This window comes from Somniosus microcephalus, chromosome 15 (assembly GCF_052327205.1).
Source record: "Somniosus microcephalus isolate GS21.2 chromosome 15, FLI_Smic_1.0, whole genome shotgun sequence".
Lineage (NCBI taxonomy): Eukaryota > Metazoa > Chordata > Chondrichthyes > Squaliformes > Somniosidae > Somniosus > Somniosus microcephalus.
This window is the reverse complement of record NC_141001.1, coordinates 11,320,849-11,334,449: the sequence shown is the minus strand read 5'-3', so window position 1 is coordinate 11,334,449 and position 13,601 is coordinate 11,320,849. Positions and strand designations below refer to the sequence as shown.

The 13,601-nt window shown below is 42.7% G+C and overlaps 1 protein-coding gene across 1 annotated transcript in view; it reads right to left on the bottom strand.

Moving 5' to 3' along the window:
• The window catches only part of LOC147106541 (uncharacterized), a 176,536-nt gene that overhangs the window by 31,396 nt on the left and 131,539 nt on the right, over positions 1 to 13,601 (bottom strand). Inside the window, exons 15-20 of the mRNA XM_086008472.1 lie at positions 10,787 to 10,938; positions 9,441 to 9,579; positions 8,176 to 8,355; positions 7,812 to 8,051; positions 7,566 to 7,722; positions 45 to 173 (exon numbers count right to left, since the gene is read on the bottom strand). Coding sequence (XP_085864598.1) covers positions 45 to 173; positions 7,566 to 7,722; positions 7,812 to 8,051; positions 8,176 to 8,355; positions 9,441 to 9,579; positions 10,787 to 10,938 — 997 coding nt within the window. The remainder of the gene's footprint in view (positions 1 to 44; positions 174 to 7,565; positions 7,723 to 7,811; positions 8,052 to 8,175; positions 8,356 to 9,440; positions 9,580 to 10,786; positions 10,939 to 13,601) is intronic.

Genomic DNA, 13,601 nt, shown 5'->3' with positions numbered 1-13,601 from the left:
TGTAATGTATGAAGATTTTTATTAAAAATCAAAAGGACATTTACCTTCCAACTGGAACGTGATATTGCAGAGACCATGCGGGTTTAGGCAAGACTTGAAGCAGGGGAATCCACAAGGGTAATAGTGCCATTCACATATTTCAGGAGCAGGGTTGTAGAAACTGCAGTACATGGCTGAAACAGCAGAAAATAGATAATCATTACTTACTACCTGATTTTAAAAGTTTACCAGATTCCTCATAATTTGACCTACGTATAAATCTATTCTTTGAATCACTGGTATCTTTTGTCTCTCCTTTAGTACCTCATTTCCATCCCTTTTAACCACCCAGGTAGCTCTTTTTATCATTGTTTTCTCTTGTCTCCCCTTCAGTGTTTTTTTTCTATCATCTTCATCCCTCAGTATCGTTTTTCTATCCCTTGTGTGCACTGGCCATCCCTCCGTATCTTTCTATTGTTTGTGTTCACTGGCCATCCCTCTGTATCTTTCTATTGTTGGTGTTCACTGGCCATCCCTCTGTATCTTTCTATTGTTGGTGTTCACTGGCCATCCATCTGTATCTTTCTATTTTTGGAGTTCACTGGCCACCCCACTGTATCTTTCTATTATTGGTGTTCACTGGCCATCCCTCTGTATCTTTCTATCCCTTGTGTTCACTGGCCATCCCTCTGTATCTTTCTGTTGTTGGTGTTCACTGGCCATCCCTCTGTATCTTTCTATTGTTGGTGTTCACTGGCCATCCCTCTGTTTCTTTCTATTGTTGGTGTTCACTGGCCATCCCACTGTATCTTTCTATTATTGGTGTTCACTGGCCATCCCACTGTATCTTTCTATTGTTGGTGTTCACTGGCCATCCCACTGTATCTTTCTATTGTTGGTGTTCACTGGCCATCCCACTGTATCTTTCTATTATTGTTCACTGGCCATCCCTCTGTATCTTTCTATCCCTTGTGTTCACTGGCCATCCCTCTGTATCTTTCTATTGTTGGTGTTCACTGGCCATCCCTCTGTTTCTTTCTATTGTTGGTGTTCACTGGCCATCCCACTGTATCTTTCTATTATTGGTGTTCACTGGCCATCCCACTGTATCTTTCTATTATTGGTGTTCACTGGCCATCCCTCTGTATCTTTCTATTGTTGGTGTTCACTGGCCATCCCACTGTATCTTTCTATTGTTGGTGTTCACTGGCCATCCCTCTATATCTTTCTATTGTTGGTGTTCGCTGGCCATCCCTCTGCATCTTTCTATTGTTGGTGTTCACTGGCCATCCCTCTGTTTCTTTCTATTATTGGTGTTCACTGGCCATCCCACTGTATCTTTCTATTGTTGGTGTTCACTGGCCATCCCACTGTATCTTTCTATTATTGGTGTTCACTGGCCATCCCACTGTATCTTTCTATTGTTGGTGTTCACTGGCCATCCCTCTGTATCTTTCTATTATTGGTGTTCACTGGCCATCCCTCTGTATCTTTCTATTATTGGTGTTCACTGGCCATCGCACTGTATCTTTCTATTATTGGTGTTCACTGGCCATCCTTCTGTATCTTTCTATTGTTCGTGTTCACTGGCCATCCCTCTGTATCTTTCTATTGTTGGTGTTCACTGGCCATCCCTCTATATCTTTCTATTGTTGGTGTTCACTGGCCATCCCTCTGTATCTTTCTATTATTGGTGTTCCCTGGCCATCCCTCTCTATCTTTCTATTATTGGTGTTCACTGGCCATCCCACTGTATCTTTCTATTGTTGGTGTTCACTGGCCATCCCTCTGTATCTTTCTATTATTGGTGTTCACTGGCCATCCCTCTGTATCTTTCTATTATTGGTGTTCACTGGCCATCCCACTGTATCTTTCTATTATTGGTGTTCACTGGCCATCCTTCTGTATCTTTCTATTGTTCGTGTTCACTGGCCATCCCTCTGTATCTTTCTATTGTTGGTGTTCACTGGCCATCCCTCTATATCTTTCTATTGTTGGTGTTCACCGGCCATCCCTCTGTATCTTTCTATTATTGGTGTTCACTGGCCATCCCTCTATATCTTTCTATTATTGGTGTTCACTGGCCATCCCACTGTATCTTTCTATTGTTGGTGTTCACTGGCCATCCCTCTGTATCTTTCTATTGTTGATGTTCACTGACCATCCTTCTGTATCTTTCTATTATTGGTGTTCACTGGCCATCCTTCTGTATCTTTCTATTGTTGATGTTCACTGACCATCCTTCTGTATCTTTCTATTATTGGTGTTCACTGGCCATCCCTCTGTATCTTTCTATTGTTGGTGTTCACTGGCCATCCCTCTATATCTTTCTATTGTTGGTGTTCACTGGCCATCCCTCTGTATCTTTCTATTATTGGTGTTCACTGGCCATCCCTCTATATCTTTCTATTATTGGTGTTCACTGGCCATCCCACTGTATCTTTCTATTGTTGGTGTTCACTGGCCATCCCTCTGTATCTTTCTATTATTGGTGTTCACTGGCCATCCCTCTGTATCTTTCTATTATTGGTGTTCACTGGCCATCCCACTGTATCTTTCTATTATTGGTGTTCACTGGCCATCCTTCTGTATCTTTCTATTGTTCGTGTTCACTGGCCATCCCTCTGTATCTTTCTATTGTTGGTTTTCACTGGCCATCCCTCTATATTTTTCTATTGTTCGTGTTCACTGGCCATCCCTCTGTATCTTTCTATTATTGGTGTTCACTGGCCATCCCTCTATATCTTTCTATTATTGGTGTTCACTGGCCATCCTACTGTATCTTTCTATTGTTGGTGTTCACTGGCCATCCCTCTGTATCTTTCTATTGTTGATGTTCACTGACCATCCCTCCATATCTTTCTATTGTTGGTGTTCACTGGCCATCCCTCAATATCTTTCTATTGTTGGTGTTCACTGGCCATCCCACTCTATCTTTCTATTGTTGGTGTTCACTGGCCATCCCTCTGTATCTTTCTATTGTTGGTGTTCACTGGCCATCCCTCTATATCTTTCTATTGTTGGTGTTCACTGGCCATCCCTCTGCATCTTTCTATTATTGGTGTTCACTGGCCATCCCTCTGTATCTTTCTATTGTTGGTGTTCACTGGCCATCCCACTGTATCTTTCTATTGTTGTTGTTCACTGGCCATCCCTCTGTATCTTTCTATTGTTGGTGTTCACTGGCCATCCCTCTATATCTTTCTATTGTTGGTGTTCACTGGCCATCCCTCTGCATCTTTCTATTATTGGTGTTCACTGGCCATCCCTCTGTATCTTTCTATTATTGGTGTTCACTGGCCATCGCACTGTATCTTTCTATTATTGGTGTTCACTGGCCATCCTTCTGTATCTTTCTATTGTTCGTGTTCACTGGCCATCCCTCTGTATCTTTCTATTGTTGGTGTTCACTGGCCATCCCTCTATATCTTTCTATTGTTGGTGTTCACTGGCCATCCCTCTGTATCTTTCTATTATTGGTGTTCCCTGGCCATCCCTCTCTATCTTTCTATTATTGGTGTTCACTGGCCATCCCACTGTATCTTTCTATTGTTGGTGTTCACTGGCCATCCCTCTGTATCTTTCTATTATTGGTGTTCACTGGCCATCCCTCTGTATCTTTCTATTATTGGTGTTCACTGGCCATCCCACTGTATCTTTCTATTATTGGTGTTCACTGGCCATCCTTCTGTATCTTTCTATTGTTCGTGTTCACTGGCCATCCCTCTGTATCTTTCTATTGTTGGTGTTCACTGGCCATCCCTCTATATCTTTCTATTGTTGGTGTTCACCGGCCATCCCTCTGTATCTTTCTATTATTGGTGTTCACTGGCCATCCCTCTATATCTTTCTATTATTGGTGTTCACTGGCCATCCCACTGTATCTTTCTATTGTTGGTGTTCACTGGCCATCCCTCTGTATCTTTCTATTGTTGATGTTCACTGACCATCCTTCTGTATCTTTCTATTATTGGTGTTCACTGGCCATCCTTCTGTATCTTTCTATTGTTGATGTTCACTGACCATCCTTCTGTATCTTTCTATTATTGGTGTTCACTGGCCATCCCTCTGTATCTTTCTATTGTTGGTGTTCACTGGCCATCCCTCTATATCTTTCTATTGTTGGTGTTCACTGGCCATCCCTCTGTATCTTTCTATTATTGGTGTTCACTGGCCATCCCTCTATATCTTTCTATTATTGGTGTTCACTGGCCATCCCACTGTATCTTTCTATTGTTGGTGTTCACTGGCCATCCCTCTGTATCTTTCTATTATTGGTGTTCACTGGCCATCCCTCTGTATCTTTCTATTATTGGTGTTCACTGGCCATCCCACTGTATCTTTCTATTATTGGTGTTCACTGGCCATCCTTCTGTATCTTTCTATTGTTCGTGTTCACTGGCCATCCCTCTGTATCTTTCTATTGTTGGTTTTCACTGGCCATCCCTCTATATTTTTCTATTGTTCGTGTTCACTGGCCATCCCTCTGTATCTTTCTATTATTGGTGTTCACTGGCCATCCCTCTATATCTTTCTATTATTGGTGTTCACTGGCCATCCCACTGTATCTTTCTATTGTTGGTGTTCACTGGCCATCCCTCTGTATCTTTCTATTGTTGATGTTCACTGACCATCCCTCCATATCTTTCTATTGTTGGTGTTCATTGGCCATCCCTCAATATCTTTCTATTGTTGGTGTTCACTGGCCATCCCACTGTATCTTTCTATTGTTGGTGTTCACTGGCCATCCCTTTGTATCTTTCTATTATTGGTGTTCACTGGCCATCCCACTGTATCTTTCTATTATTGGTGTTCACTGGCCATCCCTCTGTATCTTTCTATTGTTGGTGTTCACTGGCCATCCCACTGTATCTTTCTATTATTGGTGTTCACTGGCCACCCCTCTGTATCTTTCTATTGTTTGTGTTCACTGGCCATCCCACTGTATCTTTCTATTGTTGGTGTTCACTGGCGTCCCTTTGTATCTTTCTATTGTTGGTGTTCACTGGCCAGCCCACTGTATCTTTCTATTATTGGTGTTCACTGGCCATCCCTCTGTATCTTTCTATTATTGGTGTTCACTGGCCATCCCTCTGTATCTTTCTATTATTGGTGTTCACTGGCCATCCCTCTGTATCTTTCTATTATTGGTGTTCACTGGCCATCCCTCTGTATCTTTCTATTATTGGTGTTCACTGGCCATCCCACTGTATCTTTCTATTATTGGTGTTCACCGGCCATCCCTCTGTCTCTTTCTATTGTTGGTGTTCACTGGCCATCCCTCTGTATCTTTCTATTATTGGTGTTCACTGGCCATCCCACTGTATCTTTCTATTGTCGGTGTTCACTGGCCATCCCACTGTATCTTTCTATTGTTGGTGTTCACTGGCCATCCCTCTGTATCTTTCTATTGTTGGTGTTCACTGGCCATCCCACTGTATCTTTCTATTGTTGGTGTTCACTGGCCATCCCTCTGCATCTTTCTATTATTGGTGTTCACTGTCCATCCCTCTTTATCTTTCTATTATTGGTGTTCACTGGCCATCCCACTGTATCTTTCTATTATTGGTGTTCACTGGCCATCCCTCTGTTTCTTTCTATTGTTGGTGTTCACTGGCCATCCCACTGTATCTTTCTATTATTGGTGTTCACTGGCCATCCCTCTGTATCTTCCTATTGTTTGTGTTCACTGGCCATCCCACTGTATCTTTCTATTGTTGGTGTTCACTGGCCATCCCTCTGTATCTTTCTATTGTTGGTGTTCACTGGCCATCCCTCTGTATCTTTCTATTATTGGTGTTCACTGGCAATCCCACTGTATCTTTCTATTATTGCTGTTCATTGGCCATCCCTCTGTATCTTTCTATTATTGGTGTTCACTGGCCATCCCTCTGTATCTTTCTATTATTGGTGTTCACTGGCCATCCCTCTGTATCTTTCTATTATTGGTGTTCACTGGCCATCCCACTGTATCTTTCTATTATTGGTGTTCACTGGCCATCCCACTGTATCTTTCTATTGTTGGTGTTCACTGGCCATCCCACTGTATCTTTCTATTGTTGGTGTTCACTGGCCATCCCTCTAAATCTTTCTATTGTTGGTGTTCACTGGTCATCCCACTGTATCTTTCTATTATTGGTGTTCACTGGCCATCCCTCTGTATCTTTCTATTGTTGGTGTTCACTGGCCATCCCTCTGTATCTTTCTATTATTGGTGTTCACTGGCCATCCCTCTGTATCTTTCTATTGTTGGTGTTCACTGGCCATCCCTCTGTATCTTTCTATTATTGGTGTTCACTGGCCATCCCTCTGTATCATTTTATTATTGTTGTTCACTGGCCATCCCTCTGTATCATTTTATTATTGGTGTTCACTGGCCATCCCTCTGTATCATTTTATTATTGGTGTTCACTGGCCATCCCTCTGTATCATTTTATTATTGGTGTTCACTGGCCATCCCTCTGTATCTTTCTATTATTGGTGTTCACTGGCCATCCCTCTGTATCTTTCTATTGTTGGTCTTCACTGGCCATCCCTCTGTATCTTTCTATTATTAGTGTTCACTGGCCATCCCACTGTATCTTTCTATTGTTGGTGTTCACTGGCCATCCCTCTGTATCTTTCTATTATTAGTGTTCACTGGCCATCCCTCTGTATCTTTCTATTGCTGGTGTTCACTGGCCATCCCTCTGTATCATTTTATTATTGGTGTTCACTGGCCATCCCTCTGTATCATTTTATTATTGGTGTTCACTGGCCATCCCTTTGTATCTTTCTATTATTGGTGTTCACTGGCCATCCCACTGTATCTTTCTATTATTGGTGTTCACTGGCCATCCCTCTGTATCATTTTATTATTGGTGTTCACTGGCCATCCCTCTGTATCTTTCTATTATTAGTGTTCACTGGCCATTCCTCCATATCTTTCTATTGTTGGTGTTCACTGGCCATCCCACTGTATCTTTCTATTGTTGGTGTTCACTGGCCATCCCTCTGTATCATTTTATTATTGTTGTTCACTGGCCATCCCACTGTATCTTTCTATTATTGGTGTTCACTGGCCATCCCACTGTATCTTTCTATTGTTGGTGTTCACTGGCCATCCCTCTGTATCATTTTATTATTGGTGTTCACTGGCCATCCCTCTGTATCATTTTATTATTGTTGTTCACTGGCCATCCCTCTGTATCATTTTATTATTGGTGTTCACTGGCCATCCCTCTGTATCATTTTATTATTGGTGTTCACTGGCCACCCCTCTGTATCATTTTATTATTGGTGTTCACTGGCCATCCCACTGTATCTTTCTATTATTGGTATTCACTGGCCATCCCTCATCTTTTTACTCTTCATACAATGTCACTGTTAGGAAATGGAAATTTGTGGGCACCAAAACAGTCAGCACCAAGTATTTCCAGATTGGACCAGCAATATCTTGGGTTTGATGCTGACATTTAAGCTAGGACCATTAAGGCAGAGAGTGGAGGCTTTCAGACCACCGGCCTGTGCTGTAATCAAACAAAAGCTGTAAAAAGACTGGTATCAAGATTTGAAGACTTTGCATGTTAATGCTGCAATATACTTACGACAGATTTCAGGGGTCCTCCAGTCAATGCATACCCCGGTTTCATTGCAGGCGAAAGCATAGGCAGCTACAGCTGTGCAAAAACATTCACAGTCTCCACCACTGTCGCAAGAGCAGGAATCATGGACACAAGCATCATAGAATGGATTCGGGTCAACCTGTTGATGAAACAGATTAATAACTCTAGTAGGATTTAAAAAGAAACATAGCAAATGAAGACATTTAAAAAATAAGAAAATTGTACAACCATTCTGTGACAATTTGTAAAGATGTCACTTGTAATTATGGAGCACTGCTTCTGTGCCCAGCCACTTCGGTGTGGTTTCTCAGTACAAGGGTCATCATCAGGCACAGCATTCGGGCAATTAGCAGTCAGCTTCCAGCTATTTCCAAACTCAATTACTTCTGTAACAATAGACTGGCTTCTCGTCATGAAGTCATTGTTGGCATTTCCATCGAAATTACCACATAAGCCGCAAATATGACCCTGGAATCAGAGTAATAATCACCCATTTGTTGAAATAAGTTTACTTTGTTTTTTTTTAAAGTACATGTATATTTGCTAATACTTTAGAAATATTGGGTAGATGATGACTCAGATTTACTCATACCTGGTAAGAAGGGCTCAGCTTAATAAAAACAGCAGTCTTTTTGTCCCATATCAGAATCAACCCATTGTTAGCTTCCACTGTCAGATAAAGGCCAAGAGGACGGATAGTGAAAGGGATCTTTTTGTTCTCATTCCGCTGTATTACTTCATGTTTCCCTTCAGCTAGCTTCAGTTCAAAATTCTAGAGCAGGATATAATAGGAACTCAGTATCATAAACAAATGCAAACAGATTGAATCTGAAATGAATTAAGCGTCAGTGAGAAATTGTTGTACTCATACACAATACCTCAAAAAAAAGTTTGATTGATTTAGAACATGTTGTTCCAGTTGTTCCACAGGGGACATTTTCTGTGATTACACTGAAGGTGCCGTTGGTAAGGTTAACTCCACAGTAGTCCTGCAAATTCAGAGTGTGTGACAAATAAATAACGTAATTGCCTCAATAAATAAAATATATTATTAGTGTTATTGCACTAATAAAGCAGCTTGTTGCCTTAAAAGATCCTCATGGGCCAACACTAATGCCATAAATAGTGGCAGGTGAATTCATGTGTATAATGCCCAGTTAAGGCTTAATTCAAGGTATGATGCCCGATACGAGACTCCCAAAACAAGCGCTCTACTCGAAGCACTGGCACGGCAAGAGAGCCCCAGGCGGGCAGAGGAAATGCTTCAAGGACACCCTCAAAGCCTCCTTGAAAAAGTGCAACATCCCCACCGACACCTGGGAATCCCTGGCCCAAGACCGCACAAAGTGGAGGAGAAGCATCCGGGTAGGCGCCGAACACCTCGAGTCTCTTCACCAGAAGCAAGCGGAAGCCAAGCGCAAGCAGAGCAAGGAGCGCCCATCAACCCAAGCACCCCACCCACCTGCCCCTTCAACCACCGTCTGCCCCACCTGTGACAGAGACTGTAGGTCCCACATTGGACTCATCAGTCACCTGAGAACTCATTTTTAATGTGGAAGCAAGTCATCCTCGGTTCCGAGGGACTGCCTAAGAAGAAGAAGAAGAAGATGATGCCCAGTGCCACTGCTTTCCAGATCTCAGCAACATTGGTGGGGAAAAATTTGAGCAAAGGCCAAGCATTTCCTCACAGTGGGAAGGAGAAAGAAAATCAGCTGGAGAGTTACCTCAGGATTTCCTAGGGTAGCCTGATTCATTACTGCATTACAGACACTTGGAAATAAAATTACTGGCCCCCAGCATCTTAGAACATAGTTGAGGGTTTTGTGCCATCCTAAAAAAAGATAGAAGAAGCCTTACCTGAGCAACAACATATTCACAGTTCCCTTCAAAGTTGTAGCGCTTGCCATCAAATGTGATGTAGTGACCACTCCCATATATTGTGCATGCTCCAAAGCAGGGAATATCTGTGCAGACCCAGCTGCCTTTCTGGCAAGCACTAAATAAAGCAAAATGGTTTGAGGGCAATATACAGGAAACATCAAAGTCTTTTTACCAGGTAATAAAGCACACATTGAAATATGATATCAAAAACCTGGTACATTCTTAACCTCAAGTGGCTTCCTGTCTCATAACTTTGAGCGGTTTCTTAAACTTTGGTGCCTTTTTTCCCCTCCAAGTAGTCTTGGGGCCAGAATTTGCTGGAGCGGGGTATCTCATGGCGTACCCGTTTAGTTAGACTTTTTCCCGCACACTTTAGCTCAAAATTGTTTTGCCCTGTAAGTTGCTGGAATTGCGAGCTGATAACGGTGTGGCGAGGGCACAGGGTATCTGGGACCTTGTGGACAACCTATTTAAGATTTGAGATTTAAAGATTGAGAAATAAACAGAGGAAGGACTGAGAAGGAGAGTGAATTAGTGTGGGTGAATTCAATGCCAAATCAGGTACAGAAAGAGAAATGTAAAGGAAAAGATTGGAATATGATAAAGAAAAAAAAGAGACAGAAAGGAAAAGTATGAAAAAATAGAATTTGACATTTTTTAAATCTCCAACAACAGTTCACTACCTGAAGGAATGAGATGCCACACTTTTAATTGTTCACTTTCTGGGCAATAGAGGTTGATTGGCAATCATTAACAATTATCACATTGTTAAAAGGGTACTTACACTTGTAATTACTAGACTTACATTTCTGTGACGAGTTTAATGGGCAATTAACGTGCAAATACAGCAACTTCATGAAAATCACAGGGAGGTTAAGGGCGTAGCTATCAGCTGAGCAAATCCTCCAACAGCTTGTGGTGATTCGCAATTCACGGGGAATCTCTACCTCGCCACAAGTTGCTGGCTGATTTGCACATTAATAACGGCGAGCATCGTTCGCACGCCGTTATTTTTTCAGCACATTCTGGCCCTCTTTATTTTTCAGAAGAAGTGAACTGCAGATAATATGTAAAGCATTATGATGTAATTTCAGTGAAATAAACATGGGTAAACATAGTACATAGGGTAGGAATGAAGGGATTGGAATAGGATATATACTGTTTTAAAATGTAATATTTATTGTTAACTCTATATATGCAAAGCATTCTGCACAATTTTGGTAGCTTTTGATGGCTCAGATTTCTAAAATATTCAGATACATATGGTTTAATATAATGATATATTTAACATTTAGGGATTTATGTTGCAGTTAGAAAATTACCAAGTGTTACAGTCAACTGTGATTCTGCTTCCAGGTGGGTAATGGAAATCATTGTGCATACAGGGGCACTTGTCCTCAATAACACAGCTTCCATTTTTATTGTCCAGCAGCCCCTCAGGACAAACACAGCCCGACACGCACTTCTCACTGTACTGTAGAAACCAAGAAACAGATAGATTTTAGGATTAAAATTAACAGCAGCGAAAGGACAATTCTTGCCTCAGATCATGATTGTATTTCAGCTTACAGTAGTCAGTCTCTGGGAGTTATTTTTAACTTTTGACAGTGACGTAAAGCAGGTGATATCAGATGGGCTGCCTGTTATACACCCCATGTAAAGGAAAATCGGGCGGCTTATGCTCGTTTTATGCCAGTGCTGTAAGTTAAAATTACCTCTCTTTTTCAAAACAATTTTTAGGACCTAAGTGCTTTCTTATTCTCGTAGTTTTCTCTTTGCTATGTTTCCATGGAAATACATCTTGGAGCCCATGAGGTGTGATATTTATTTAATGGTAATCAAACTGAGAAAGGCACAAGTCATGTCTTTGCTTATCAGTGCTTTAAGAACAATAGTTTAAGGAAGATGAAAAAAGTCTATCTTTTTTCTTTAATGAAATATTCTCACCTTCTTACATCCTTCAATCGCTTCTTGCTCCAGAATTGTATCTAATTCTCTCTTGAACCCAATTATACTGTCTGTTCCAATGTCCTCCCCATGGAACTTATTTCACAACTCTATTACTCTTTGTGTGAAAAAGTTCCCTTGACTTCCCTTCTTAGTCCTAACTTCCAAAATTTTAACTTGTGTCTCTTGGGACCTGAACCTGTCATCATAAAAAAAAATTGCTTATATCACTTTTGTCAATTCCTTTCATGATCTCAAAAACTTCAATTGGATGACCTTGAAGTCTCCTTTTGAAAAAAAACAAGCCAACTTTCTTAATACTGCTTCATATGTTAAATTCCTGATACCTGGGATCATCTTTATTGCTGACCTCTTCACTCTTTCAAAGCCAATAATGTCCTTTTTATGATTAGATGACCAAAATGGCAAACAGTACTATAGATGGGGTGTAACCAAATCCTTACATAACAAATTCTTTAGATTTTCACTCATTGGGGCCAATCTTTACTTGGCCAGAATTAGCATTAACAAGGTGCTAATGGCTTCCAAATGGAGTTGGTGGACTTACCGTCCCGTTCACCCTGACGCTCGTCACCACTTTTAAAGGGCCCTACCACTGGGAGGCCGAAGCACCCGCCTATTTCAGACATTAGGCCCTTTTAATATGCAAATCAGGGTCTTATGACACCCAACTTGCCTTTTTGGGAGACAACTGGGCGGAGTGTGTGCTGTGCCCCAAAATGGTAAGTTTAAAATTACTTTTATGGAGTCAGAAGAAGCAGGAGTTCTCCTCAGGTCCTCACAAAAATAATCTGGGCTGCTGCTGCCCCGGGCTTCCCCCTTCCCGAACAGGAACCACCCCAGCCCCCAAGACTTACCTTGCTGCCGGCCAGGCACTCTCCAGACTGCTCGATATTGCACCGGCGGAATCCAGTGAGCCACATTGGGACACCCCATTTGGGTTGGACAACTCGCTGCTTCCATTTAAATGAGGCTGGGCCACTATATGGCTCTGGGCCTCTTCGGTCCTGGCATGGGTAGGAGACTGGCGCGCTCTGCCAGTGAGCCACCCGAAAATTAAAATCTATTCCTACACTCCTGCCATTAAAACTAAGGGGGTTATTTTGGGGAAAGGATGTAAACAGGTGCTAAGTGGGAGCGGTCCTAATAAGACTCACCTGTTTCAAAGTCTGGTTTTAGCACGCAATTTCGGGGCTAATTGGTGATTTCCATGAATTAAACGTGCCTGGAGGCGCTAAACCGGTGACCTGCACGTATAGCACTCAAACGCTGATTAGGAGCAATTTTCGTGCAGCAGTATATGTAGCCTCCACGCACACACTTCCACTGAATGTGTGGAGTGCACTGACTGACAGACAACGGCACGTATCAGGATGGCTCAGAGACCGAGGGAGAGGGCTCACAGGTTCTCAGAGGCAGCATAGGAGGCCCTGGTGGAGGAGGTACAGCGGAGGAGGGATGTCCTGTTCCCACAGTGGGGAACGAGGCCACGGCAGATGTGGGAGGAGATCGACAAGGAGGTCACAGCCAGGAGCCCTGGCCCCAGGACATGGCTCCAGTGCTGCAAACCAGTGGTCAAGGTACAATCCCATCTCACAAAGGCACTTCTCAATAACTGCACCACCACCAGCATCACAACCTCAACACACTGCATCTAATTATACACTGACATTCACACAACCCAGACTATTACATCCTTCACTGGCACTACTCACACCTCAGACACGTCTCACAGCTCTTCAACCATGTGCGGCATCATACACACTAACACACCTGCCAATATACTCATTCACAATCACCACTCTTTCTCTTCTGGGACAAGATAGCACATAACAGGTGGGCAGCAGGACCTGACCGGGGGAGGGGAAGCACGTCTCCATGAGATCACTCCCCTTGAGGAGGCAGTGCTCGTGGTAATCGGGAGGGAAGTGGCAGACGTGGTCACAGGCAAAACAGGGGACATATTGCCTAGAGGTATGTGGTCACTCCGGCTTCCTTACATGTCCACAGCTATTCCTGATCCCTAATCCCCCAAACCTATCCTCACTCACAAGCTCCATATAGTCTCGTCACACACATGCTCCTATAGTGTTCACATGCGTTTCACCCTAACCCTTCCAGCTTTATCATTGTAGGCTTCCAGCAGCAAGGCCCGCCTCGTTCCCCGGA